Below are 27,647 nucleotides of genomic sequence, written 5' to 3' on the forward strand. Positions count from 1 at the left end.
TCCAGACTATGGAGAATGGTTTCTCCATAGAATGGTTTCTGAATAGTCATATTGTGCCATGGTTGAGCTTTGGCTTACAAACCCTCTTAAACGTAGACCCCAGGTTCACCTTTCTAAGTGCCTTGGGGTTGCTATTCCTATGTCTGTGTTACTGGTTGTTGAAAACATCATCACTAAAACTCCAGAAAAAGAAGTACATCCAACAGGTAAGGAATTTCAGGAGAATCCCCAAAAGAGATTCTTTCTTAGAATTTTCCATCTCTATTCTCACATCAATGAATGACTGAGGCAGTCTGACTCTCAGAGACATAGAAAATCTGAAAAGCAGACAAAGCATCTGTTATAGGGCATGCGCCTTGGAGGGGAGGAGTCCATGGAGGACTAAGGTTTCCATCTGACGTCCAGAGACCACATTTCTGTGTTGGAGGATCTTAGAGGAAGAGGTCACAGAGTGACACTATGGTTCTGATTGGTTTAGTGTTCGGAAGCACAGTGGCTCCTGACACTCAATCTCTCCTGAGTCAGGTGTACCATTACCAGGCTTTTCTTCCTGTTGGGATGGTCATGAGAACAGTGCTTGACCTCTGAGGTCCTCTGAGCAGAGCCTGGTGTCTCAGTTTTGTCCACAATACAGAATCCTCCAGGGAGCACACCTGTGGCAGTTGACTGCAGATTCTATGCCCTCCTCTAGCAGAGGACCTCTGGGAACCCTAGTATGGAACTCACTTTAAATTTTTCCAAGGAGAAAAACTGAAAATATTTGATCATCTTTAAAATCTAATAAAAAGAATCAAATCTGAATTTAATGTAGAGACATCTTATTATTAGATAATGCTTATTAGAACTTACTACAAAGAGGAGCAATATAAATGAGTCCCAGGACCTCATTCTTTTCTTTTTTATCTCTATGACAGGGAAGAATCAGGAGGAAGAGGAGAAGAGCATTTAGAGGTATGTTTCTTCCTATCTGATCTGAGCTCACCAAGAATGACTTCTGTCATTCTTGTCATCCTCTTGTCCCATCCACAGTTTCCGAGGATTTCAGCTACTACACTTGGTTTCTCTCATAGAATGAGCCTTCAGAGGACAGGTTCACAGAAAAATAGACCCAAGATATGTCAGAGTCCATGGTCTGCCAGTCATCAACATGAGGTTAGCGACAGACTCAGGTAGTGACTTCTGCTCACTAGGGGAGCAGATGAGATGTCAAGTTACAACTTCAATATCCAGGCATTGTGTAGAGCTTTATTCTTGGGAGCTCAGATTTACATCTGAAGTAACCACTGACTTCAAGGCTTCACATGGTAGGTTTAGGCATCACATGAGATGATGCAGAAAAAGTATTTTATAAATGATGCCAACTACATATGAGCATTCTTAATGAAGGAAACTGATCATTTGACTCTGTCTACTGATATTTGGGGCCGTTAGCATTTATACCCCAAGTGTTTCACATAGAGGGACACTGATATGATCTGTATGTTCCTACTCTTGTTACATGTAACCCATTGTCCTGGTTTTCCAGGTTGGAGAAGTCACCGAGAAGAAGCAGAGGAGGGGAGGAAGCTTCTTTCTATTCTGAAAAGGTGATTATTATTTCCCATTCTATCCTGGTCCCGTTTTAAGTAATGTATCCTGGGGATGACGTGCTGTCTGTCCCTGTCATGGGATGGATAGCCACAGAAAAGGCACATGAAGGAAGGTTCTGGGGAGAAGCTCTAGACTGTGTTGTGATGTCAGGGGTGTTAGAAAACATAAAGTAGCAGGCAGCCTGACAACCACTGGGCCAGTAGGCCCTCTCTTCCTTGTGCTAATCACAGATACAGCTTTGTCCTTCTGTCTCCGGCAGCCCCCTGAACCTACAGCATGACACCACCTACTTTCGGCAACTGCTCTGTCCAGACCCCTTCTGTGAGGTATGCAACAGAACAACTGCTGAGGTCAGTCATCTGCTTTCTCAGGCATACCTGAAGGAAACTGCATGTGCTCTGTCTCCATTAGCTTCCACAACTACCATGAAAAAGTCATCAGCTCTGACCACTGCTCTTTCAGCAATTCCTCCAGAGCAATCAATTCAAGCCCCTACTTCTGAACTTTCTTCATCCACCTTCTCTGTGCTCTCACCAAACCAAGATACTCCCTTGAAGGACTTAAATTCACCCTCACCACTGGATGATTCTGGGCTCTCAGAATCAATTTCTCCTTTGGATATCAAATTCCCAGAGGACCCATCACCAGCTGAACAACTTGCCTCAATTCCTCCGCCCTTAGCGCCTCATACTCAGGGAAAAGAACTTGTTCTCCAACAAAATTGCCTTTTGTCTCCTGTGGACAGTCCTGATAGATTATCTACTTATGACCCAAAAACCAGAGGCACTAACTCTTCCAGCTTAACAATGTCAGGATTCTCTTGTAGGGAGCCTATTGTGAAAAACACACACCTTTCTGATTTGGTAGAATGTGAGGCCAGGAAGGATTCCCTTGACCTTCATTCTTCTGAGGGCTCTATAGGAGGTATCCCTGCTACCTACTCTGTAGAACCTTGTAACCTCTCGTTTGTCAAACTTGATGACCTCAAATTCCCGGAAACACAAATTAAGAAGCCAGAAGCGTTCTTGATGTGGAAAGAAAAGGAAAAAAATCCTGCTTCCTTTTCAAACCAAGACATGCTACTGAATTCCGTAGGAAAAGTATTAGAGTCTGTTGCTGAGCAGCAGGACTTGGCAGTTTCCCTTCCATTTGGGAGCTTCAATGGCAAGCAAGGGGGGCTACACAAGTACATGCAGGCCCCAGGTCCAAATCCCTATGAGGACCATTCTCAGCAAAAATCATCTACCAAGTACTTCTGGGGTCTCCCATCTCTACACAGTGAGTCCTTAAGCTCTACTGTCTCTGCCTTAAGTGACTATACTTTGAAACTTGTCTGCTTCAATATAATCTCCAATGTCTCCACAGCCCATGAATCCCCCATCATCCCTAATCCTAAACCTCTGCCATTATCTGAGATCCAATCTCAAGTCTTGCCTGAGAACTTGCATCAATATCTTCCAAGGGCCCAGGCCCAGCTTGAATCTGCACTCCTAGTCCTTCCTGCTTCTCCCATACCCCAGGTTAGGACCTGTGGAGTCTGTTTTTATGGACCACAGAAGGAGGCACAGCTTCTTATGCCATCTGAAATTCGTCTTCTAGAAAATAATATATTGCAGAAAAAGCAGGATAGTGTATGGGGTTTACCCTCTGTGGTCCAGAGATCTCGGGAAGATTTTTGTCCACCAGCTCCAAAACTTCCATTGGTCAGACAGTATTCCAAGGCTAATGTTACAGTCTCCATCCTTCCTGGTGATTTCCCCCTAACCAGTGGCCTGCGGCAAAAACTAGAGCATCACCTTCGAAAGAGGCTCATACAGCACCACTGGGGCCTGCCCCGCAGGATCCAAGAGTCTCTGTCACTGATAAGTCCTAGGACAGAAATTCCCCAGAGCTCTGAGTCTAAGAGGAATCAGGAGCTCTCATGCATTTCCTCCTTGAAATGTCAGAGCAGTAAACATCCAAACTTTGAATTGAGCCAACTTGAAAGCTCTGATGAGAAGAGCTATGAGATACCTTTGCGAGAAGAAGAAATGGGGAAAGAACAAGGACATAGTCCAGAGATTGGCTCCACAGACCATCTGTCTAGTGACTCAGAGGGGGTTCCACATACTAGTTCAGAGTCTGACTCTGAGTCAAGCCCAGAAAGTTACACAGGGAGTGTATCAAAGAATAATTTAAGTACCTCACTGAGTCAGAAACAACTCAAAGATGCCCTGGAAAAACAGTGGAACAAGAAATTTGCAGAAATCAATGAAGATCAGACTGCTGGTTCACATCATTCCAACAACATGCACTTGCCCTCATGTGAAAAATTCCCTAGCCAAATGAAACAGAGAACACTGGAACCATTGATGGGGAAGGACAGCAGCTTGAACACATCCCATGATATTTCCTTCCGTGATTCCAGCAAACAAAATATTTTGGCAGACCGTATTAAGTTTTTCCATATGAAGATGATGCATGGCCTTCTCCAGAAAGTCCAAGAATCCATAGAAATTGTTAATGAAAAAGAAAGTACATCCCAGGCCTATTCCAACTTTAAACTTCCTTCCCCATCCAACTCCATTTCTGGAGTGGATTCTACATTTAGTGTTTCTCAGCCTTTTGGAGAAAATTCTAATAGTGAAGACAAGATAAGAACGACAAATTCACCCTTCATCGTAGATTGTCCTGATCCTGCTGCCTTACCTGTGAGCAAGGAAGGGCAGGGATCCCAGAGACAATCATCCCCTGATATGAAGCATGAGCATGTAGATCTTCACAAAATGAAGGATAGAAATTGTCCTTCGCTTTGCCAGACACAAAGTGTCAGCAACAAAGCCATTCTGAAACAGCCTGGAGCCAGCAATAATCATGTGCCCAAACTAAGCACAAGGCCACCCGGAGCTGTATCTGACCCACCGAGTAAGAGAAAAATTTCTGACAAAAGTGTAAAACAACCTCAGGGAAAAAGCACGATGCTGAGAAATACCATGGTTAGCACAGAAAAATCCAGAGAGAGATCTAAGGTTGAGGATCTCTGTAATCTTCAATCACAACCTAGTACCACCTTAAAAACCAGCAAGTGCAAGAGCTCCCTAGTGACAGATGTAGTTACCAGTAAAGTAGAAACTACATTGACTACTCAAAGTCCCTTTATGGGGATATCAGGTCCCCATGGTCCTGAAATATCAGCCTTAAAATACAAACTTTTTGATGAGTTGAAATTGAAAATGGAGAGCAAAAAGACAGGAAAGGCCCAGGGTTTTCAGGATGACCTGCCTGTGAAGTCAGACAGGTTGAAAAACATGATTTTACGTACTTTAAACTCTAGTGTCACCAGTGGGGATACAGCAGTTTCCCATGTGCTGTGTGCACAACTGGACAAGACAAAGACCAGCAGGGAACAGGGACAGGATGACCTCCATAACGGTCAAGGCAAAAATTTGCCACAAGGAAACAAGGCCATGAGCCATCCAACATCAAAAGCAGGTGAGCTTGGTAGAGAAGATGCAGTGCTCTCTGTATCCCAACTCACAAAGAGGAGCCACCATCCTCAAAATAAAACATTAAAGGAGATGGCTGGGACCAAATCCTCCCCGCTGCTGTCACGGAAGGAACAGCCTCCTCATGAGAACCGTTTCAGAAACCACATAAAACAATTTTTTCAGTGGCTTAGTTCAGGTAAAAATGGCAAAGGACAAGAAAGTTCCCAGGGAAACAACAGTTCTCCATCATCATCTGTGCAGGCCAGAAGCCCAGGTAAAGGGAGAGCTGCTTTTTCTGGGAGCACTAAAAATCAGAAAGTCACCAGAACCACTGGGAAAGTCCCAACAGTGAAACGAGGGCAGAGGCATGGAGTAGATGCCACATGCCCCCAGGAACCCCCTTTGTCTCCCATGAAGTCTGGGAAAACTCAACAGAAGGCAGAAATGCAGACCCAGACAGATTGTATCCAGGGCCAGCATGTCAGCTACAAAGCTTCCTGCTCTAGAGTGTCATGTGTCAAGTCCAGGATGCAAGAGACTGTTTGTCCTGGCCAGAGTTACCTTGAGAAAAATAGGCAGGGCACAGGCTGGCATGGAGAGCCAACAAATGTTGTGCTGTTTACTGAGCACAGGTATCCCACAGCCACGGCACACAGGGAGCCAGTGCTCCACAGCAGACCCATCTGCAGACATCAAGTGCATCGGGTGCCTCTGGCTGCCCCTATCATTCCTAATGGCAGTGTGTTGGAAAATGTTTCCCTCTTGAAAGAGAGAATCTTCATCATTCCCAGAGACAAAAGTTTCCTTCCTCAAAATAATTCATTCCTTTCCCCCCAATAAACCTTCAACACATTGCCTGCAATAAATATTCTGACAGTAGTTCTATCTTTTGCATACTGTTTTGTGCATATGAGTTCGGGGTAATGCATGGCTGGTACCTAGGGATAGGGAGCAATCAGCAATTTCCTCTTTTTTTTTATAAGATGAGTTTGTTGGAGCACTTGTTGAAAATTGAATGGCTATAATCCCAAATCCCTTTCCCTACCTAATGAAGCTGAGCTATTATAACACTATATGACAACTGGAAGATCTCAGCTCATTGATTGCTTTCCATCCTCCAAAACAGTAGTGAAGAACTAGTGTATCTGTACAAGGGATTAAAGGCAAGTATATGTTTCAGAATAACGTGTGTGTGTGGGGGGCTCCTGGGGCTTGAACTCAGGGTGCTGCACTGAATTTAAGCTCCATGGCCGAAAAAAAAAGTCTCATGTACTTTCCTGCCCAGACTGGCTTTGGACTGCAGTCCTCAGATCTTAGCCTCCTGAGTAACTAGAATTACAAGTGTGAACCACTGACACCCAATGCACAGCTTGACTTTTTAAAGAAAGATGTAGATATTTATAAGATTATGTCTTTGTTGCCTTATATGTCCCTCCCCCATGGTACAACCCCTGCTTTCACTATACATGATGTTGGTATATGTAGAGGGGAAGGGAAAAAACAAATTGTTAAAACAGGAATACAAGAGGACCCATTGCAACAATGAGATGTACAAGTCGTTACGTCGAAAAACGAACTTTACAACCTTGGTGGGGGGGGATGGGGGGAGGATACGAAGGGATGGGAAGGGGAAACAAAGCAGGAGGCTACAATGCTTGATAAGAAATGTGCTCATTATCTTACCCATGTAATTGTAACCCCTCTGTACAGTATTTTCACACAACAAAAGTATTTTTAAAAAAAGAAAGATGTAGAAATACCTGCATTTAAAACAATTTCTTGACATTGTAAAATAATTTTATATTATGATGTATGGGTGGTAGGGTAATCTATAGGGCAATCTATAGGTAGAGCTATAGAGCAGTAGAACAAACAAAAGGAACCTGAAGCAACATAATGGGAATGGGGAAGAATATACAAAGAAACAAACAATCACATAGTACATTATAAGTACATTAAAAAGAACAGCAACAAAGATAAGATTTCTTGTGTCTCTATCTTGGGGCTCATTTTGCTTAGCATCAGGTTATATGGTCATATGTACATAGCTTTTGACCTCTTCTGCTTGTCCTAAGGGAAACCGTGGGGTGTATGTTTCTTTGCGTCTGGCTTACTTCACTTAATTCCTTTTCTATAGAATACTGGGAGCAAAAATGCAGCCTGGGTGGAAATATGATTGAAGGTTGAAAGACAAAAATGAGGAAGAGTAAAACTCATAAGTAGACACTGGCAGGCTGACCACAGACATCAAGGTTCATGAAGGGGGAAAAAAAAAAAGCTGATGAGAGAACATGAAAGCTTTAACAATAAGTGATATCTCTGGAAGATTTGAGAGGAGTCAACTTTCCTATAGTTTTACATCCATAAACACACTCACACACGTGTGTGTGTATGTGCATGCACATACATATACAATAATTACTGCTTTCCCTGGAATCACAATACTATAAGAAAAATATTTCCCAAAGGGAAAGCCTGATGGGAGCAGCACCATCTGAACCTCACTCCTATGTTCACCTGCCCCACTATTCACCTTGAAGAAGGCAAGCAGGAGTCAAAAGGAACTTGTCTGGGAGGAAAAGGTCTTCCCTAGCCCTCTGCTGTCAGCTACTGGTTCTCCTTCAATTTATCCTTGGCACCAAGTGATTACAATATCAGGAGGAAGGATGAGACCTGGACTTTTGCCTGGGTAGATGAGAACTAAGACAACTATCACCTGCCAAAAGCTGTGTGACAGGAACAGGGGCAAAGGAATGGTGGTGAGGAAAGAGAGTAGGTTAGATAATAGAGTAGGATGGTGTATATTCATCTGTATGTGTATTATATGTTGACCCATGTATATGTGAAAACCCTTGTTATAGAATGAACTAGGGACAGAACTGAAGGCCTTCCATGTTCCTTGTTAGATCAGGTTCAAGGTGGGATTAAAATAGATTGGACACCCTATATTATCACCAGGGAGGACCACCCACACAGACTCAAGAGACTCAGCCTGGTAGGAAACAAGACAATCTTTCCCACCCCCACCATCCCAGTTCCTCAACTTTTAAACAACCAATAATCAAAAGGAAGAAAACACAAAGCCTAAGACAAAGGAGGAGGGAAGGTGAGAGAGGAAAACAAGTACTGTCACGCTAATATCCTACACACACCACACACACACACACACACACACACACACACACACACACACACACACACACACACACACACACACACACACACACACACACACACACACACACAATTCTGGAATTCTCCAAAAATTAGGGCAGGCTGGGTGTGAGGCATTAAGGAAGGAGATAGAAGAGTTCCTGTAGCCCAAAAAAGAGGTGACACATCACAGAACTAGATAAGAGTTTAATTAGACTCTAAAAACAGAGGTGTGATTACTATTTCCAGTTTCCCCAACACAGTACTAATATAACAAACTAAGGCAATGTTGGCTTTGCACCAGACTCACTGAGTCTCCTGGCTCTGGGCTCAGTACAATGTATCTGTGTTACTACTTCTGGGCCATTTGATCTTCTTGATATTTTTTAAGATCATGTCATACAGAGTTAAATACTGATTACTCAGCTTTGCATATGATAAACTGAAGACTGACAATTTTTTTCTCATCAAACTGTCACAGAGAGGGGATAGTCCTCCACATGGGGATGTTTAGCTGTTATAGAAGCCAATTTGGCTCTTGAAATCTGGTCCAGAAACAGGGCTTTACTCTCAACAGTTTTTAGCTTTGTAACTGTCTCTTTCTGAATAGGTATCAAGTTGTTCCCATTGTCTATCCTGAGAATCAAGAGCTGTAACCACATTTAGACTGTGTTACATTTCTGGGTCAGCAGCCAGATCTCAGGTTTCATTTTCTGGGGGTGGGAGGGAAGGAGGAGGGGGATTGGGTTGGGGGCGGGCTGGGGGGGGGAGGATGGGAAGGTATGGGAAGTGGAAACAAAGGAGGAAGCTACAATAATAAGAAATGGACTCATTATCTTGCCCATATAATTGTAACGCCTTTGTACACTATTTTCACTATTAAAAAATGTCCACTAGCTGCTGGATGCTTTTTTGCTTCCCATTGGGCATCACAAACATCTTGGTTCCTTGGAAGGTCTCTTCACATTCATCCAACCTTCACTTCTTATAAGTGAGGCCATCCAGACCATCGTGGATATTGGTGGGAAGATTGGGGTCAGGGGCAGGGAGAACCATGTCTAAGTAGATGAGTTTGGTCATGGATGTCTAGAATTGATTCCTTAAACCATCAGGTTCTAACAGTTTTTTTGGGGGGGGAAATTGTCATGTCTTGTGATAAACTCTCTGAAACAATCAACCTTGAGCTTCACTTCCTGATCCATCTTCAGCAATGAGGCCATGGCCCAGCTGGGCAGTGTTCGCTCTGCTGGAGACCAGAGGCTCTAGGGAAGAGGACCAGAGGGACCTGAGGAATCTCAACTGCCCTCAGGACCTAGACACCCTAACTGGCTTTCTCAATGCTTGTTCTTTCCTTGCCTCCATCAGCCTGATCCTCCTGTACCCAAATCTGTCCATCTGGCTGCCTACTGGCTGCCCACTCCTGGCTTTTGCCCCTCATGCTGGAAGCTGCATCACCACAGCTAGACTTAAAAAATATCCAGCTAGCTAGAGGATGTCACATAGGTGGTGACTCTATTATGTGTGTTTGAGGGACAAAAGTTTCCTCCCTCAATTCATTCTTTTCCCCAATAAATGTGCACAGAACTGAGAGGGGGCAGAGTCTAGGAATGGAATGAGTACTGCTAAAGAATGTGTCCTATGTTATATACTGAGTTTCAGAAGCATTCTTTGATCTGGAAAATCATCCATGGATGATCTTGCCTCCTAATTATAGGTGTGTCAAAATAAAAGATTTCTGCTACTTCCTGTAAATATATCATTTTATCTCCAGAGTTTTACCATTGCCACTGTCATGTCTGACTCTTAGGGCTTCAGGAAAAATGCAGATTATATGAATATATATTCTCATTGAGAAAAAGAAAATGTAGGGATACTTTAGAGTACCTCAATATCCATTGTAGAGTCAATTTCAGTAAGACTTAAAAGATTTAAAAAGTAGAAGTGCTTAGCTGGACGCCGGTGGTTCATGCCTGTAATACTAGCTACTCAGGAGGCTGAGATCTGAGGATCATGGTTCAAAGCCAGCCTAGGCAGCAAACTCCGTGAGACTCTTTTCTCCAATAAACCAATAGAAAACTGGAAGTGGTGCTGTGGCTCAAGTGGTAGAGTGCTCGCCTTGAGCTGAAGAGCTGAGGGATAGCGCCCAGGCCCAGAGTTCAAGCTCCACGACCGACCCCCCCCAAAAAAAAAAAAAGTAGAAGTGCTTAAAAAGTATGAACGGTAGGAATGGGAGAAGATATTACAGAAAAGGTCAATATATTTTTGAAATCTAGAGGAGAGGTAAATGACTTAGCAAAACAGAAAATCATCCACAAAACAACTTCTCCCACAAAACCCTACAAGACAGATGACTCAGTAGGAACCAATAAGAAAGAAATCTAGAGTTATGTGTTATGAACATGATTCCTTGAAATTTTGGTTTCAGGGAATCAAGTTTTTCCTTGGGATAACCATTTCAGAGATGGCATTGAGTATAACTAGGGTCTGGCTGTGGTGTGAGGAAGAAGTAGGAATCAAAGCCAAAAATTTTGTTAAGTAAAACTCAGTACAATGTAGTCAATGGTTGAATTAAAAATATAGTTGTTTAAAGCTGGATATGGTGGCTCACTCCTGTAATCCTAGCTACTCACCTAGGGTGAGATCTGAGGATTGCAGTTCGAAGCTAGTTTGGGCAGGAAAGTTCATGAAACTTTTCAGTTAATCACAGAAAAAGCTGTAAGTGGCATTGTGGCGCAACTGGTAGTGCTAGCCTTGAGCAAAAGGAGCTCAGGGACAGCATTGAGGCCCAGGGTTTAAGACCCAGGACAGGCACCCCAAAGAGTTGTTTAAAGTGAAGGATGTGGCTCAAGTAGTAGAGCACCTGCTTATTGAGTAAAGGCCCTCAGATCAAACCCCAGGACCACCAAAAAAAAGTATTTAAAACAAACTTGCAAAAAGTTAAATGAATGATAAATAACAATACACACTAATCAGATTCACTTTTTGCTAATGTTTAACCCACTTGCTGGTTTTCCTCTCTTCTATTTAATGCATATGTGTATATGACATATACATTCTCTCTATATATGTATTTATGTATCCACACATATATAGCCAAGCACACACACAACAAATAAATGTACATAATATTTGAGAAGACATTTCATACATTATGGATGGATATTTCATTTCATGTATCAAAAGAATACTTAATAACCTTCATACTTAATACTCAATTATCTTTCAGTAACTAATGTAGTTATATTTTTATTATCTTTAAGTAGTTGTACAGTTATAAATGTTAAATCATTCATCCATATTGTATATATATGTTATGCTTTTCTTTTCTTTTTTGTCAGTTGTGGGGTTCAAATTCAGGGCCTGGACACTATCCCTGAGCCTCTTTGTTCTCAAGGCCAGTGCTCTACCACTTGAGCCACAGCGTGAGCCACTGACACTCAGCTCCTTTCTTTCTTTCTTTTTTTTTTTGTCAGTCCTGGGGCTTGAACTCTGGGCCTGGGCGCTGTCCCTCAGCTCTTCAACTCAAGGCAAGCGCTCTACTGCTTGAGCCACAGCATCACTTCCAGTTTCTAGTGGTTTATTGGAGAAAAGAGTCTCATGGAGTTTGCTGCCTGGGCTCGCTTTGAACCATGATCCTCAGATCTCAGCCTCCTCAGTAACTAGGATTATAGGCATGAGCCACCAGTGCCTGGCTTGCTTTTCTTTTATTTTTTACATCTTCATTACAAGAACAGTCTAGAATTTCCTATTGTGTTTGGCTATGTGCCTTCAGTCTTTCTTAATTTGGAATAGTATTTCATCTTTCCCCTTTATATGGCCTGGCCTCATTTGAAGAATACACCTATTGTTCACTGCTTTCATTTTTCTGATGAGGTTTCTCTTGCTCAGATATTAAAGGATGTTTTTTCATTTGTGAGTCCTAGAGACCTCAGGGTTGTCAAGACCAGTTTGTTACAAACAACTACAAAGCAATACCAGGAATGCAAGGTTAAGCAGAAAGGTATTTCTGAACAGACAGAGAGGAGAAGTTGGCTTGAAGTAGAGCTTGTTTGGGATTGTCAAAAGAGAAGCTGTGCTCACGCCTGTAATTCTAGCCACTTAGGAGGCTGAGATCTGAGGATTGCAGTTCAAAGCCAGCCTGGGCAGGAAAGTCCAGGAGACTGTTATCTCCAATAAACCATGAAAAACTGGAAGTGGTGCTGTGGTTCAAGTAGAAGAGTGCTTGCCTTGAGCTGAAGAGCTAAGGGACAGCCCAGAATTCAATCCCTATGACCAACCAAAAGAGAGAGAACGAGAAAGAGAGGGGGGGAGGGACAGAGAAAGAGAGAGAGAGAGAGAGACAGACAGACAGAGACAGAGACAGGCAGAGACAGACAGAGACAGAGGGAGGAAGGGAGAGAGAGAGAAACTGTGTGCAAGAGTCTCGTATTTCTGGTAAGCTTTCATCATATGGAAAAGCAAGGACTGGGAGTTTGGAATGAAGGTGGATTCATCAAATTCAATGGGTAAACAAAGGTAACAATGTGGGGTAATGACACAGGGCCTAACTAGTTTATAATCTCTGGAAGCTAAAAAAATTCTTTTTTGGTGGTACTGGAGTCTCAGGTTTGCTAGGCTGGTACAGTACTGCTGAGCCATACCTGTAACCCTGTTTTTAAATGGGTTTTGTTTGTTTGTTTTTTGAGATATGGTCTTACTTCCTGCCTAGGTATGCATTGATCTGCCTACATTACTGGATCACAAGAGTATGCCACTGTCCAGTTTCCTTCCATGGAGGCAGAGTCTCATGGATTTTCCTTACCTGTTGTCCTGGCACAGTAATCCTCCCTATCTCAGCCTTCCTTGTAGTTTAGGATAAGAGACATGAAGGAATCTTACAAACTTTTCTGTCCTGGCTTGATTTGAACTGCAGTACTCTGGTCTTCAGTATCCCATGTAGCTAGGATTACAGGTTTGAACCATCAGAGCAGGCCACTAACTAAAGAAGTTTTAAGGGTTTTAATGGTTAAGTGAGTAGATAATGTGAAAGGATAAAACAGATATTCTGTACAATAGCCACCAAAATAACATCTTATTTAAAAAATATATATATATATATAGGAACCAATGGGAATTTTGGTGAAAAAATGTAGATGGGGGGAAAAAAGCTCATAAAATCTTTCATGGATGAAGTAACCAATAAATGTGATTCAAAGCAAAAGGCTTTGCCAAATGAAAATTCAATCATCCTAATTAGAAGACCCATGATGCTATGGCGAAGCCTACTCTTCAAATCAGGATGGATCTGGTTGTGTAGGCTGTGGTCATGCACAACTGTTCTCTAAAACAGATGCAAAACTAAAAACTGTTGAGGTACATGAGACACAAGAGGAAGAATGAGGAGGCAGCAGGGTTGGACACTAGAGAGGGTTTGTTTTGAAAGCAAGATTGGGGGCAGAAGGATGTTTGATGTGGAAGTGTCTTGTCTCTGTTTTTCTTGGATTCTGTTTGTTGGTATAAACTACTGTGCTCTCTACAGGTTTTTGGAAAGCATGGAACCTTTTGAGGAATGTGAGGGGGTCTTGTGCTCTAGGTTTCTGTTTTTGTGCAGGTAAAAAGCACTGTGTATTTGGGAAGCTGTAGTTGAGAGCAGAGTAGAACTTGTGAGTCCCTGAGCATGCAAGACTTTCAAAGATTATATGTTATCAAAAGGGAGACCACCATGCAATAAAAGGATCTCTTATAATATCTAGGAAGTAGGTAGAATGATTAAAATACTGAGGTAAATATACAATAGTGAAAGGATGCAGTGAAGGGATCCTAAGGACACCAGAGGGATGGACAGATGAGCATATCTGAGTGATAGGGAATGTTTTGGGTTCAATTCCCTTATGTTCCCTCCTCCACCAGCCTTAAGAATCTTTGTTGTCTGCTAAGGCTCTGTGATGTGGGCTTGGAATTGTCTGTAATTTAGAATGTGTGCTCAGTGTCCAGATTCTGACATGGATCTTCTTCTTTGACCTCAGAGCCATACCACAGCATGACAACTCTAACTTGACTTCTTGAGTATTCCTATCGCTGACTTCCTATATGGGTTTCTCCTGTCTCTGTGCTAACAGAAGAATCTATATTTCCCAATATTCTAGAAACAGAGAAAGATCAAACAGGTAGTAAAACTAGAGTTGCTCAGAGAGTATAGGTCTTCGTGCGTAATATATGTATTTAGTGTCATAAATTGTGCTTAAACACTACTTTTGCTGCATCCAACACATTTTTGTAAGTTGTATTTTCATTTAATTTTTTCATATTTTAAACCTGTAGAAATCTTTTTGATTAATGATGTAATAATCTTTGTTTAATCTCAAAACATTCTGGAATTTTCTAACTACCTTTCTATTACTGATTTCTATTTTAACCCCTTTTTGATCCCAAAGCATATTTTATTTGGCTACTGCTCTTTCATATTTGTTAAGGTATAGCTTATGGCCCAAAATGTGTTATATCCTGGAGAATGTGCCACTTGAGCTTGGGGAAATTATTGTATATTTTACTCTGCTTGGATGGACAATATTAATGATATCCAAATGATTAAATGTGCTGTTTCAGGCTATGTCCTCTTGGTTTTCAGTCTGATGGATCTGTCAATTTCTGATAGAAAGCTTGTTGAATGGATTAATGTGGATTAATCTATTTCCTTTCATATTTCTACCAGCTTATATATATTCACAAAGATTTTCATGTATTTTTGGAAAACTGAACCTTTAGGTGATGCTTCTTTTATCCCTGATAACTTCTTCTATTCCTAAGTTTGCTTTGTTTGAAATTAATACTATTTCTCTTTTCTTCTGATTCATGGCAATATTTCTTCATTCTTTTTCTATTATTTGTCTCTATATTTAAAATGCGTGTCTTCTAAATAGCACATGCATGGGTTCCTTCTTCCCTTCTTTATTTTGGTTGTGGTTTCAGGCGGGACCCCAATCTTTTTTTGCTTTTTTGGATATAGTCCCATACAGTTGCCTCGGCTGGCCCTTGGACTGAGGCCCGCCTACCTCCACATCTTATGTAGCTACAATTACAAGTGTGTTCCATCCTGCCGTGCCTGTCTTGTTTTTTGAGATAAGGTCTTCCCCAACCTCAAGTTAGCATCTGTGATTCTCCTATCTCTAGCTCCCAGTAGCTGGGATTATATGCATGAGTCACTGCACATAGGCTATAGGTCCTATATATGTATATCCACTCTGACATACTTTTAATTAGTAAATTCAAACCATTCACATTTAAAACAATAAATACAATATATTGTTTTATATGTAGGTCTTATATATTAGGAATATTATCGCATATCTTCAACTTCAATATTCATTGTACCCATTCTTCCTTTATGTCTTCCCCTTTTTCTCCCTTATGTTATCTTAAACAGGAATTTTGTTTTATTTTATTGGGATAATTTTTTTCTTTTTTCTTTTTTGGATAACTTTCTCTAGGTTCTAACTGTATATGTTTCGGGTATATAGCATGATGCTGAGTACCCTTTTCTATTTATCTTCACATTTCCTTTTCCCATACCCTTGGTGACCACTCTTCCAGTCCTACTCTCTATTTATATGTATTCAGTGTTTTTAAAATAATTCCTGCTGGGCACTAGTGGCTCACATCTACAATCCTAGCTACTCAGGAGCCTGAGACCTAAGGATCATAGTTCAAAGCCAGCCAGGACAGGTCTGTGAGACCCTTATCTCCAATTGGCCACCAGAAAATTGTAAGTGGCACTGTTGCTGAAAGTGGTAAAGTACCAGCCTTCAGCAAAAGAGCTCAGGGACAGCCCCCAGGCCCTGACATCAAGTCTCATGACCAACCACAACAACCACAAAAATTCCTTATAAAATCATATATAGCACTTTTTCCCTGACTGGCTTATTCATTTAGCACAATTATCCATCTTGCTACAGATGCATGATCTCTTTAATTTTTAAACTGATTTAACTAGGCTGGGTGCTTATAATCCTAGCAGGAAGTAGAGCTATGGCTCAAGTGGTAAAGTGAGTAAAAGAGCTTGAGTAAAAGAGCTCAGAGACAGTGGCCAGGCCTATAGTTCAAGCTCCAGTACCAGCACATATACACACAAATACCTGATATAACTAGGCAGATGAGTAATTAAGTATGTAGACAGACGAATAGGTGCTACAGTTCATTTATCAACTCATCTGTGAACACGTGGGATATTTTTGTGATTTGGTCTTTGTGAATAATGCTACAATGAACTCTACAGTAGGCTGATTTCATTCACTTTGAGTATACATCAAGCCTGTCACAAATACAGCCATCCCCATTCCATTTTGGTTACTATTTGCATGGAGGCTTTTTGTACTTATTTTGGAGCTAGAGTCTCCCAGACTTTTTTTTCTTTTTTTTTAAATAAATTTTTTATTGTGAAAATACTGTACAGAGGGGCTACAGTTACATGAGCAAGGTAATGAGTACATTTCTTATCAAGCATTGTTGCCTCCTCCTTTGTTTTTCCCCTACCATCCCTCTCCTCCCACCTCCACAACTACACTCCCTCCAACCCCCTGCTGCCTAAATTATAAAGTTCATTTTTCAATATAGTGTCTTTGACATCTCATTGTTGCAATGGTTCCACCTGTATCCCTATTTAAACATTTTGTTTTTTCCCTTCCCCTCTCCAAATTATACCAACATCAAATACAGTGAAAACAGGGGTTATACCATGGGGGAGGGACATACAAAGCAACAAAAAATCACATGGTACCTTATAAATATGTTAGAACAATAGCAAGCAAGAAAAAAACAACTTGTGTCCCTATCTTGGGGTTCATTTTGCTTAACTTCATTTTATCTGGTCGTATGTATATAGCTTTTGACCTTTTCTACTTGTCCCAGACATATACTAGTTATTGCAAATAAAGGAAACCATAGGACCTATGTTTCTTTGGGCCTGGCTTACTTCATTTAATATAATTTTTTCCAGGTCTCCCATTTCCTAACAAGTGGGGCAATGTCATTCTTTCTGATGAAGGCATAGAATTCCATTGCATATATATATATATATATATATATATATATATATATATATATATATTATAATGCTGCATTAAACATAGTTGTGCTGGTAGCTTTCGTATGGCCTTGTTTGTGATCATTTGGGTAAATGCCCAAAAGTGGGATTGCTGGGTCATAGGGGAGCTCTATGTGGAGTCTTTTGAGGAACCTCTAGACTGCTTTCCAAAGTGGTTGAACAAGTTTACACTCCCACCAACAATGCAGTAAGGTTCCCTTCTGTCCACATCCCCTCCAGCATCTGTTGTTATTAGAGTTCTTGATTACAGCCATTATAACTGGGGTGAGGTAGAATTTCAATGTTGTTTTGATTAGCATTTCTTTTATGGCTAGAGAGGTTGAGCATTTCTTCATGTGTCTATTGGCCATTCTTATTTCCTCTTCAGAGAAGTTTCTCTTTAAATCTTTAGCCCACTTATTTATTGGGCAGTTGTTTCTTTGATGATTTGTTGTTGGGGGATTTAATTTTTTGAATTATTAAGTATATTTTAGATATGAGACCCTTGTCCATTGTATGGCTAGTGAATATCTTCTCCCAATCTGTGGGCTTTCTATTGATCTTGCTAGCTATGCCCTTTGCCATGCAGAAGTTTTGCAGCTTCATGCAATACCATTTGTCCAACCTTTCTTTGATTTGTTGTGATTCTGGGTCTTTAAGAAAATTTTGGCCTGTTCCAAGGAGACCTATGGTTTCTCCTATTCCATCCTGTAATGTTTTCAGGGTGTCTGCTTTGACTCCAAGGTCTTTGATCCATTTGGTGTTGATTCTGGTGCAGGGTGATATATAAGGATCTAGCCTTAGTTTTCTACAGGTGATTAACCAATTTTGCCAGCACCATTTACTGAAGAGGCTGTCTTTCTTCCATTCTATTTTTTTAGCTCCCTTATGGAAGATTAGGTGGCTTTAGGTCTGTGGGTTCATTTCTGGGTTTTCAATTCTATTCCATTGGTCCTGAAGCCTTTTCTTGTGCCAGTACCCAGCTGTTTTGATTACTATGGCTTTGTAATAGGATTTTGAAATTTGGTATTGATATTCCTTCAGCACTGTTCTTTCTGTTAAAGATCATTTTTGCTATTTAGGGTCTTTTGTTGTTCCATATGAATTTTTGGATTTCTTCTTCTATTTCCTTGAAGAATGAGGTTGGAATATTGATAGGTATCACATTGAATTTTTAGATAGCCTTTCTCCCAGACTTTTCTATTTGGGCTGGCTTCAAACAAAAATCCTTCACATTTCAACTTGCTTCACTGTCTTCATGATTTGATTTTTTTTTTGGTTTTTTGTTTTTGTTGGTCGTGCAGCTTGAACTCTGGGCCTGGGCACTGTCCCTGCGCTCTTCAGCTCAAGGCGAGTGCTCTACTGCTTGAGCCACAGCACCACTTCCGGTTTTCTAGTGGTTAATTGGAGATAAGGGTCTCATGGACTTTCCTGCCCCAGCTGGCTTTGAAATGTGATCCTCAGATCTCAGCCTCCTGAGTAGCTAGGATTACAGGTGTGAGCCACTGGCATGCAGCTATGGATTTGATTTTTGTAAATAGCACTATACTTAAGGTTCCTAATAGAGGTTTCTTAATTCATCACCCCTGAACCTTTAATATTGCTGCCATTCATTCATTTATCCATATATGACAAATACCCAATATGTTGTTGCTACTATTATGCCAACTAAAGGTAGTTAATAGTATCATTTTACCTTCACTGATTCCTTGACTAGTGCCTGTATATTCTTTGCATAGATCTGAGCTACTGTTTTTCTTCTGCCTGTAGAGCTGCTTTTAATTCTTTCAGGGTAGATCTGCTGGCGATGAATTCTTCTGTGTTTCAGAAAGTTTTTACATTTCCTGCACTTTGTGTGGGTGTGGAGGTTGTCTCTATATGTGTGCACACTCACGCCTACACGCATGTGCCAGTACAGTACTAAGACTTGAACTCGGGGCTTGGGAACTGTCCCTTATCTTAGTTGCTCAAGACCTGCACTCCACTACTTGAGCTTTTTTGGTGATTAATTTCATATTAACTACCTGGAGCTGGCTTCGAACTAGGATCCTCAAATCTAAGCCTCCTGAATAACTAGGATCATAGCTGTGAGCCCAGACACCTAGCAAAGCTCCTCTTTTTCAATCTTAAGAGGTCTTGGTTCCAATGATAAAACATGTGGTCATCCTACTTTGTAGAATACCAGGAGGTAGCCTTGGGCATGTTGTGAGGTTTTTTGGCTGTTTCTTTTTTTTTTGTGGGGGGGGGGTCCAGTCATGGGGCCTGAACTCTGGGCCTGGGCGCTGTCCCTCAGCTCTTCAGTATAAGGCTAGCACTCTACCACTTGAGCCACAGTACCACTTCTGGCTTTTTTCTTTTTTGGTTATGTAGTGCTGAGGAATCGAACCCAGGGCCTCGTGCATGCAAGGCAAGCGCTCTACCACTGAGCCACGTTCCCAGCCCATCTTTTTTGTTTTTTTGAAAGCCATTAGTAGTGTTCAGTAATAAGAACTATTAGTGGTAGAATTTATGTTAGTTTCCCTAAAAACTAGGTTGTGTTTAATGTTTGCTATAGTTACAACCATCTGTTTCAAATTTCTTCTACTACCTAGGTTTTTGTATCTTCTAGTGCTTCAGTTTTTCATAAGGTTACTTCCTTAGTAGAGCATTCTTATAGAAGCTTGTGCTGTGTTCAAATCTCCCACTTCTAATGGTCCTGTGTCCCTGGACTATGGTGTTCATCTGTTTCTTTAGATTTTTTTTTTGGTCGGTCCTGGGGCTTGAACTCTGGGCCTGGGTGCTGTCCCTCAGCTCTTCAGCTCAAGGCAAGCGCTCGACAACTTGAGCTACAGCATCACTTCCGGTTTTCTGGTGGTTTATTGGAGAAGGAGTCTCACAGTCTCTCCTGCCCGGGCTGGCTTTGAACTGCAATCCTCAGATCTCAGCCTCCTGAGTAGCTAGGATTACAAGCGTGAGCCACCAGCGCCCGGCTTGTCTTTAGATTTTTTTCCTGAATCTTAGGTAAAACAGGATGGGTATAAGAGTCTGGAGAGAGATGTTTCCTTCTCCTATATGACATAATACCTAGTCTTCTTCTAAGGAGTCTTCTGTTACAGAGAATAATTGGGTTCTATTTGAAAATGGTTCCTTTTCTTCTCTTCCTGATAGAAATGTGAAGGTTTTCCCCATGAGTCTTCACTCTAAGAGCCTGAAGGGGAGCTTGTAGGAAAAAAATCATAAAATGTAGGAAACTGAAGATTGTAACCCACAGGATATTCTCACTCTAATGATAGTTCACAACATCCTTTAGCAATTCATCAAATTGCTCTTCCAGTTTACAATTCCACAGGATTCTTGATTATACCTCTGTGAAGATGTTGGAGTTGGTTTTACCAGTGAGCTCCATTCTCTGATGGCACTAAAAAAGTAATGGGTAACTTATTCAGTTACCCAAAACTCCTTAATGCCATAATTGAAGCAAGAACTCTCTTTCACAGGATGATTCTTTAGTTCCCTGTTTGTTTTCACACATTACTAGATGACTTCTGGTTGGCTCAGAGAGACATCAGAGATAAGAAGGCTAGGATAGGAAAAACCAGGAGATCACTCTTCTAGAGCAAGAGATCAGGAAGGGCTAGAGAGTTAGGTAGAACTTATGTTTACATCTGAAGCTCAAAGCCAACCAATCTAGGTATGGGAGGTTCCAGGGTGAAATTCCAAGCATCAATTCTATGATTCTGAATTAGTTTGGTTACAGATTACAAGTGTTCTAAATGGGAACAGACTCTTCCTAACACTTGATCCGATGTTCTACTCTATGTCAGGTATCCTTTCACCAAAACTTCCTTCATGCTGGGAAAAATCTAGAAAGGAGAGACTTCTGACTAAACTTCAAGTATGAACTCAAGTCCTTCTTTTGGATTCTCAAAGAAAGAGAAATTGAAAATATCTGATCATCTTCTAAAATTAATCAAAGAAAGTAGTAAGCTTAATATTTAAATGGGGAATAATATTATTCTTAGATAATGGATGTCTGTATTTCCTAAGAGTAGCTAGAGAAGTGAGTCCTGTCAACATTCTTTTCTTTTTTTCCCCCTCAGCATCATGGAAGAGCCAAGAAAAGAAAAGAAAGGTAAGGTGCAGCTTGTTTGACCTAGCACCTTAAAGGTGACCTGCCTATCATTCTATGAGTTAATAGGTTGGGTCTCCAAGGATATCAATTTTTGGGGGGTTTTGTTTTGTTTTGTCTGTTGTTCGGCTTGAACTTAGGGCCTGGGTGCGATCTTTGAACTTTTTTGCTGACGATGAGCTCTCTACCAAGTTGAGCCACAACACCACTTTTGGTATTCTTTAATTGGAGATAAGAGTCTTTGCGGACTTTCCTGCCTAGGCTGGCTTTGAACTGCAATCCTCAGATCTCAGCCTCCTGAGCAGCTAGGATTACAGCCACTAGTGCCCAGCTAAAGATACCCGTTTTTAATCAGTGTCTCTCAGAAAATAAAGCCTGTAGAAGAGAAGTAAGGAGGAAAGACAGTCCAACTAGAGACACGTCTCAATCTGGGTTCTGCCCAGCCACGGCATGAGGCAGTGATGGACCTGGACAGTGGATGCTGGTCAAGAGAACACATGACCTGGCAAGGAAAGTTTAGTGGTTACTTTGGAGTCACAACTCCTGTGCTGTATGTTTCATTTCAGAGTGCTCAGACTCATCTCTGAGATAATCATTGATGTTCAGGAAGGTCACAGTTTTAGGTCATCCTGGGCCAAAAAAAAAAAAAAAAAAAGCTGGGTGTGGTGGCACTCTTCTGTCATCATAGCTATGTGGGAAATATATATTGAATAATCACTGACTAGGCCTCCACTGGCCAGAACATATGACTCTATTTAAAAAAAAACAAAGCCAAAAAGCTTTAGATATGACTCAAGTGATGCTCTTGCCTAGCAAGCACAAAGCTTGTGAGTTCAAAATCACCAAAAGAATTGTTAATCAAGTAATCTTGTCCCCTGATTCTTGGTGCTTTTAGATTTAAATATCCCATGGGATTCCCATCAGTGGACTCATGTATGTTTCTACTTGCATTATGTATGTCACTCTCCTGGTTGTCTAGGTCAGAGAACTTGCCAGAAAGACAAGGAGAGGAAGCTTCTTTGTGTTTTGAAAAGGTGATTCATTTTTTTCATCTTTCCTAGCCCTTTATTTGACATGTTCTATGTATCCTAAGGATTCAGTGCTGCTTGTCCTACTTATGGGTAGGGCAGCCATAGGAAAAGATATTTGAAGGAAGGTCTTGGAGAGAGGCTATAGAAAATTGAGAGATAATGAATATGGGAAAAAGTAAAGAAGGTCTCAGGCTTCCCTCTGCTAGGCTACCGTGCCCTCCATTCTTGGTGCACTATTTGGCTACAGCTTTGTATTTTCTCTTTTGCAGCCCTCTAAGCCAGTATCATGCTATCACCTTCTTTCAGCAACTACTATGTGAAGACCCTATTCATGAGGTATGTAATAAAACAACTGCTGAGGTCAGTCATTTGCTTTCATAAACATTCCTAAATGTTGTATCCTCTTTGTTCCCTTTGGCTCCCACAGCTCTTTACTTTCTTCTGTGACTGAGTCATCACCTCCTGTGACCTCTGATTACTCAGAAATCCTGGAAACCTAATGCCATCTTCTCAGCCTGAGCTTTCTCTACTTGTCTCACTTAACCATATCACACTTGGCTGAACTTCTTCTTTCACCTTCATTATTGGATAACTAACTCTCTACCACAAGAACTTATCCTTCTCCTTGATTCCAGATTTCCCACTCCAACTGCATGCATCTCCCTTTTTCAACATGTCACACTCAAGAGAGCAGATTATTCTCTAACCACAGGCCATTTTGTTTCTGGTAGGCAGACCTACTGGATGTTCATTTATGTCCCAACGATCAAAGGCAAGGAATATTAAAACATGGAAATTTCTCAATTCTCTTGGTGGCAGGCTCCGAACAAGAACACATTCCTCCCAAGATTACCGCACTATGATTTTCAGCAAGAAAATGTTTCCCTTCATCTACCAGATTCCTATTTCTGGGGATACTCTAATGCATCACACATGGAGAACAGACATATTCCCGTGCTTGGCCTTAACATACAGGAACTCTTAGAGAGACAAATAAAGAAGAAAATGGTTTTTGAAACTTTGGAAAAGGCAAAAAAGGAGGATGGACCGGTTTTAGAACAAAAGTGGTCAGAATATCAATTGACATCTTCATGGAATTCCTTGCATTCTCTTGTTGATGAGCAGGATAGCACAATCCCCCAAACTGACTGGGACTTTAAAGGCAAAGCAGAGCAGCTAGGAATTCATAAGCAGCTCCTATATATGAAGACTATGGGGAAAAACTTAGAACAGAAAGACAGCCAACTTTTCTGGGGTCTCCCATCTCTGCACAGTGAGTCAATAGTGGCTACCTTCTTGATGTCTAGGAAAGGTAGCTCAGTAGAACCTCATCTTGTCTTATTCAATGAAATCTGTAAAGATCCTGTAGTCCAAATGCAGGATAAACAAACGTTACCACTTACTCAATCCCTCCCCCTCCCTCTGACCAATGTGCATACCCAACCCATGACTCAATCTCAAACTCTACCTTTCACTCAGATCCATTTCCATACCTGTATGAACCCTCCTCCGCTTCCTACTATACAACTATCTTTTCCATCCTGTGGAAATACTTCCAACAGTTCACAGAACAGGGATAACTTTGATATCTTAAATGGAAATCAACACGTGGAATGTCATATGTTACAGAAACATCAAGATGGTTTAGGGGGTTCAGTTTCTGAGGTCCAAAATCATCAAGAATCTGTTTGTCCTCCAGCTCCCAACTTAAAACTTGTGAGGAAAGCCTCACAGTATTATGTCCCAGTATCTGCCTTTTCTGGACATTTTTGTAACATCAGTGAACGCCAGAACCTGCAGCTCCATGTGCCAAACAGGCAAACCCCACCCTGGTGCTTCCAGGACTGTCTCAATCCAGAAACTCTGGTACTGATGGAACCTCAGTGCAATTCAATGGAGATATCTCACTACAACTGCAATCAAGCTTACTTGCAACCCTTTGAGTACCATGGCCATAGGTACAATGACCTAAGGAAGAGAAAAGTAAGTCAACCAGGAACCTTCTATAATAGTGTTGCAACAAACTCTCAGCTGACAGGGGATACACTGAGAGTAGATACGGCACAGAATCTTGGACACATCCTAGGGAAATACTCATTAAACAATCTGCCAATGGATTCAAAATGTTATGCATTGAACTGTCCAAGGGCTACACCTGAGACACAAAATAAATGGGTATATGATTCAAGGAACAGTTCAGGTAATAAATTACTAACTATCTCAATTAATAACTTGAATGAGATTCAAATGAGAAGCTTTCTTAGATTACATGTGATCAGAAAATTTTGGCAGATCAGTGTAGGTCGGATTCCTTTAATGGTATGTCGTTCTTGGCTGGTTGATGGCCATACAGTACCTTGTTCTGGGAGTTCTCATATAAATATGGAAAAAACAAATTTGCTACCACTATTAAGCAGAAGCTACTGTTCAATTACTACACTGGAACTTGACTTTCTTGATCAAAAAACGCAACAGATGCTAGAAGCCCATATTATAAGGTTTCAGATGAGTCAGAGGTGGGGCCTCCCCCTCAAGGTCCTTGAATCTATAAAATTCTATACATTGAGAGAAGCAAAAACATGGCCCCTTCCCCAATTTGACTTTCTCTCATCTTCTAGGAACCTGACACACAGCTCTACATCTTTTCAAGAAGAGATGGTAGGAACAACAAATTCAATCCCCATCTTGTGCCATCCTCTTTCTGCCAACTTACATGTAGAACAGGAAGGACATGGGCTCTTGAGGCGATCACCTTCAAATATTGATCATGAGCTTATAGATCATACTGTTTTGGTCTGCACACACAATATCATAGAAGAAGTGAATAAGAATAAAATTATATTAGAAAACAGATACAGTCCAGGGCAGTTGACAAAGCAAGATATGGCTGGGCCTAAACCAAGAGATGAAAGGGTAAGTTTTAGCCCTACAGAAAAACTGCTTCAGGACAAAAGGATGAGGAGAAAAGTAGAACATTTCCCAACATCCAATATGGACAGAGTTAGTGAGAAAAAGACTACACTAGCCAACAGATACAGCTCAGAGTCTATGAAGCAAAATGGAGAGAAACATAAATTAGAGGCTGAGAATTCCCACTGCAGAAGAGGAGTGCATCAGAAAAAAAAGATGGTATATGAGAATCTAGAACATTTTGCAAGATCCAACATGTCCAACAAGTTGGGAAGTTCACAAAGGACAAATAAAAATTTAAGTAAAGTAGAAACTAACCTGACCACTGAATATGACCCAACAAGCCCATCAATTCTGAAAGATCCTACACTAAAGTCTAAGTTGAACACTGGGTCACATAGCCAGGATGAGGTTTCTTCCAGTGACATGTCCTTTCCTTCAGGCAGCTTTACTTCTGAATCTTCACTGCCATATGACAACAGTATCTCCAGTGGGAACATGGAAGCTTCCCAGGAGCTACATAACTACCTGGATGGCATAAGGAACAATACAGAGCAGTGGGAAGACACTGCTAACTTCCAGTATATGACTTGCACACCAACTGAGAGATTGATTTCACCGAAATCCAAAAGAGAATTTATAAATGAGGACTCAGGATTAGAGATATCCAGAGCAACAAGAAAGAGCCATCCTGCTAAGGAAAGGAAGTTGGAGAATCCTTCTGAAAGCTATTTCAGAAAAAAAATAAGGCATTTTTTTGAGTGGATTGGTGTCAGGAAGAAAAGCACAGGAGAGGAAATGTCTGAGAAAGATAAAGCTCTCTTTATGAGTTGTGGGCCTCCTGAAGCCCACGAGCTCATGGCAAGCCTTGGAAAGCTTCTGGAGAAGAAACTGGCATGTAGAGAGGTACCTCAGAATATGGGGTTGAATCAGGAGAAAGAAGAACTGCAGGACTGGACAAAGCCCAACAACGAACAACCTTCTAACTCTGATGTGACCTCTGATCCACAGCAAGAAGCTATCTCTTCTGGCCTGAGTTACTGTTCAACTGTTGAATGGACCTGTGACAGACCTCCTTAAAAGATTATAGCCTTTAAAGAAGAGTCATGAGTCCAGAAACTTCTTCCTTTCCTGCACCCTCCACAATGCCAAAGTCCCATCCAAGCTTTACCTGCAACCAAGCATGTCAGGTGTTTGCACATGCGCTCATATTTTTTGAACACCTTGAGAGCTAACTCATCTTTGAAAACAACAAATGCTTCTGTAGCACTTACAGCAAGGAAAAACTGCATAAAGAAATATTCTCATCTCTCTTTAATAAAAAATTTCAGTATTACAATGGGAATAATCTCTCTAATAGCAAATCAAGAATAAATGTTTCTTTTAATAAAATGGGTTCCTCTGTGGTCTGCACTAGGGTTTGGGGATCCTGGACGTATGTTTAGGGACAGAAAGGTATTACATTGGCTGGTCATGATATTTGTCTTATTTGACTTCTAAAATGGATGACCAGTTCCATTTGAGGAGCCTGACAATGGCTTTCTCAGCTTTATCCTGGTGTCTTTGATTTCACCTTTTTCAAATATCTTTCATATAAAACATTTTTTTTGTGCTAGGTACTGTTGGCTCACCCTTGTAATTTTAGCTAGTCAGGAGGCTGAGATCTGAAGATTATTTTTCAAAGCCAGAGGAGCAGAAAAGTCTATAAGACTCCAATTAAGCACCAAAATGGAAGTGGAACTGTGGCTCAACACGTAGAGCACTAACTAGCCTTGAGCCAAAGAATAACTCAGAGATAAGACCTAGATCCTGAGTTCTAGTCCCAGAACTGGTGCATGTGCCCGCGTGTGTGCACATACACACACATTTTTTCATAAAAAGAAAAAATAAACACTCAAAGTGTTCACGCATTTCCAAAATGAGAAATTAAGAATGTGGTTCCAAACACCTTTTTACGTACTTCTCAGTACCCCAAACTACAAACAACTGTGGAGTAGGATTAGTTATTCTACAATAGAGCCATAAATTCCCCTTGTTTCCTCCAGGAAGTTTTGGAACTGTAAATATGGCACTGGTTAGACATTAAGCCCAACCTGAAGTAGTGGCAAGAAGAAAGTGTCCTCATGGATACCTTAGGGAGGGATAATGGGTTACAAGTCACCCATTCCATTTCATCTACACTTTTCATAGCAGTACAAAGAATGGAGCTCTGAAAATGGCTAGGCATAAGAATGTTTTTCCAGAAATTGGGTCATTCCTATTCCTAAAAAAGTAATAGATCTGAGCTGGCACTAAGTGACTTACATCTGTAGTCCTAGCTACTTGGGGGT

The 27,647-nt window shown here is 41.1% G+C and overlaps 1 protein-coding gene and 1 pseudogene across 1 annotated transcript; one reads left to right on the forward strand and one right to left on the reverse strand.

Moving 5' to 3' along the window:
- On the forward strand, nt 1–26,660 carry LOC138836792 (spermatogenesis-associated protein 31D1-like). The gene is made up of 11 exons (XM_070035427.1): nt 1–206; nt 915–951; nt 1,526–1,586; nt 1,850–5,882; nt 9,108–9,245; nt 12,099–12,210; nt 14,285–14,356; nt 21,072–21,142; nt 21,348–21,379; nt 22,677–22,743; nt 23,227–26,660. Exons 1-11 carry the CDS (start codon nt 9–11, stop codon nt 26,395–26,397), a joined length of 7,992 nt encoding a protein of 2,663 aa, XP_069891528.1. The 5' UTR covers nt 1–8; the 3' UTR covers nt 26,398–26,660.
- LOC138836879 (proteasome activator complex subunit 3-like) lies at nt 8,541–9,430 on the reverse strand (annotated as a pseudogene).
- Nucleotides 26,661–27,647: the final 987 nt, after the last annotated feature.

The sequence above is a fragment of the Dipodomys merriami genome, unplaced genomic scaffold (genome assembly GCF_024711535.1).
Source record: "Dipodomys merriami isolate MVZ:Mamm:240054 unplaced genomic scaffold, mDipMer1.0.p SCAF_26, whole genome shotgun sequence".
NCBI lineage: Eukaryota > Metazoa > Chordata > Mammalia > Rodentia > Heteromyidae > Dipodomys > Dipodomys merriami.

What these genes read in the sequence shown, in the direction of transcription:
- LOC138836792 (XM_070035427.1), top strand. Translation starts at nt 9, where the DNA reads ATGGAGAATGGTTTCTCCATAGAATGGTTTCTGAATAGTCATATTGTG. An exon ending in CTTCTTTCTATTCTGAAAAG is followed by an intron (nt 1,587 to 1,849) that starts GTGATTATTATT and finishes TGTCTCCGGCAG; the next exon opens with CCCCCTGAACCTACAGCATG. An exon ending in ATATTGGTGGGAAGATTGGG is followed by an intron (nt 9,246 to 12,098) that starts GTCAGGGGCAGG and finishes TCTCTTGCTCAG; the next exon opens with ATATTAAAGGATGTTTTTTC.